General features: G+C 38.7%; 1 protein-coding gene across 1 annotated transcript in view; it reads right to left on the bottom strand.

The window, feature by feature from the left end:
- The window catches only part of HOXC8 (homeobox C8), a 2,958-nt gene extending 1,711 nt beyond the window's left edge, over positions 1-1,247 (bottom strand). Inside the window, exon 1 of the mRNA XM_010177138.1 lies at positions 812-1,247. Coding sequence (XP_010175440.1) covers positions 812-1,247 — 436 coding nt within the window. The remainder of the gene's footprint in view (positions 1-811) is intronic.
- Between the last annotated feature and the right edge of the window lie 41 nt (positions 1,248-1,288).

The raw sequence follows: 1,288 nt of genomic DNA, 5'->3' as shown, positions 1-1,288 counted from the left end.
GGGGGGGTGGGGAAAACAACTTGTACTTTGAAGTATTTCGCTTTCAGTGCAATCATCTGGACTTCACATGAGCAAAGTTCCATTCAGCCCAAATTATTTTGAATTTCCCACCCCCTTTTCTTTTTTTTTTTTTTTAAACCCCAGGATAGCAGACTCTTCTCCTCCACCCCACCCCATAGCTCTGAGCTAAGTTTCTTTTTCTGTTTAAACTTTTTATCTCTAGGCTTTAAGAAACAGATGTCAAGTATTAGTAATACTTATTATACAAGTTCCCACCTTTCAGGCTTCATCTCCAAGCGGTTATGAAAGGCTATATGACATTTTAAAGAGCAGGGTATTATCAACATGCAAATAACCTCGTGGGAGCTGTATCTTATTGCCTATCCTCAAGGCAAGCAATAAAATAAAAAAAAAAACAACAAAAAAAAAACCCCAACAAGTTTTACTTTATTGTGATTTAAGCCTTTTGCAGGGAATCACCTTGCTGGCTCTCTAGTAACTGCTGTTCTTGTTTTGCTTTCAAAGCTCTGCCTTAAAAAGAAGAAACATTAGCACAAACCTGCGAATTTTCTGTCATATTTTACATCTATGCCTCTTAGATTAATATTTTTACATTTATATATATATATATATATATGTATGCATATGTGTGTGCATGGAGATATATCTATACAGATGTTGGTGGTTGTATATGCATACATATATATATATATACAGACAGACAGACAGATAGAGGGAGAGAAGAGAGAGAGAGAGAGAAAGAGAGAAAAAAATAAAGGAAAACATTTAAGGAGGAAAAAAAGGTCCTAACCGTGAGGTCTCATCCATGGGAACATGAGACTGGGAGACGAATTTTGATTTAAATGCCCTTGTCCCTCGCTAGAGTTACTGTTGGAAGACGATTTACAGTCAGGATATTGTACAACAGTCGTCTCTTGCTGAGCACCATAAAGCGATTGCCTCGGTAGAGCTTCATATCCATAGAATTTAGAAGCGTCTCCGTGACACGCCAAGGCGCATGGATTTTGCTGGTATCCAGAGTTGGAGATGCTGGAGGTTCCATGGTGGAAAAACTCTTGGACGTGGTGTGAAGGGTGCTGGAAGGTGGGAGCAGTAGTGCCCGGACCATATACGAGAGCATGGCTCCTGCTAACACTTTGTGGAAATCTGCAGTCGTAGTAAGTTGGTTCCAGCGATTCACCGCCTTTGTACTTGGAAAAAAGAGGATTTACAAAGTAGGAACTCATGACCCTCGCATAAAAAAAAAAAAAAAAAAAAAAAAAAAAAA

This window comes from Antrostomus carolinensis, unplaced genomic scaffold (genome assembly GCF_000700745.2).
Source record: "Antrostomus carolinensis isolate BGI_N321 unplaced genomic scaffold, ASM70074v2 scaffold46351, whole genome shotgun sequence".
Classification (NCBI taxonomy): domain Eukaryota; kingdom Metazoa; phylum Chordata; class Aves; order Caprimulgiformes; family Caprimulgidae; genus Antrostomus; species Antrostomus carolinensis.
This window is presented reverse-complemented; position numbering and strand designations above follow the sequence as displayed.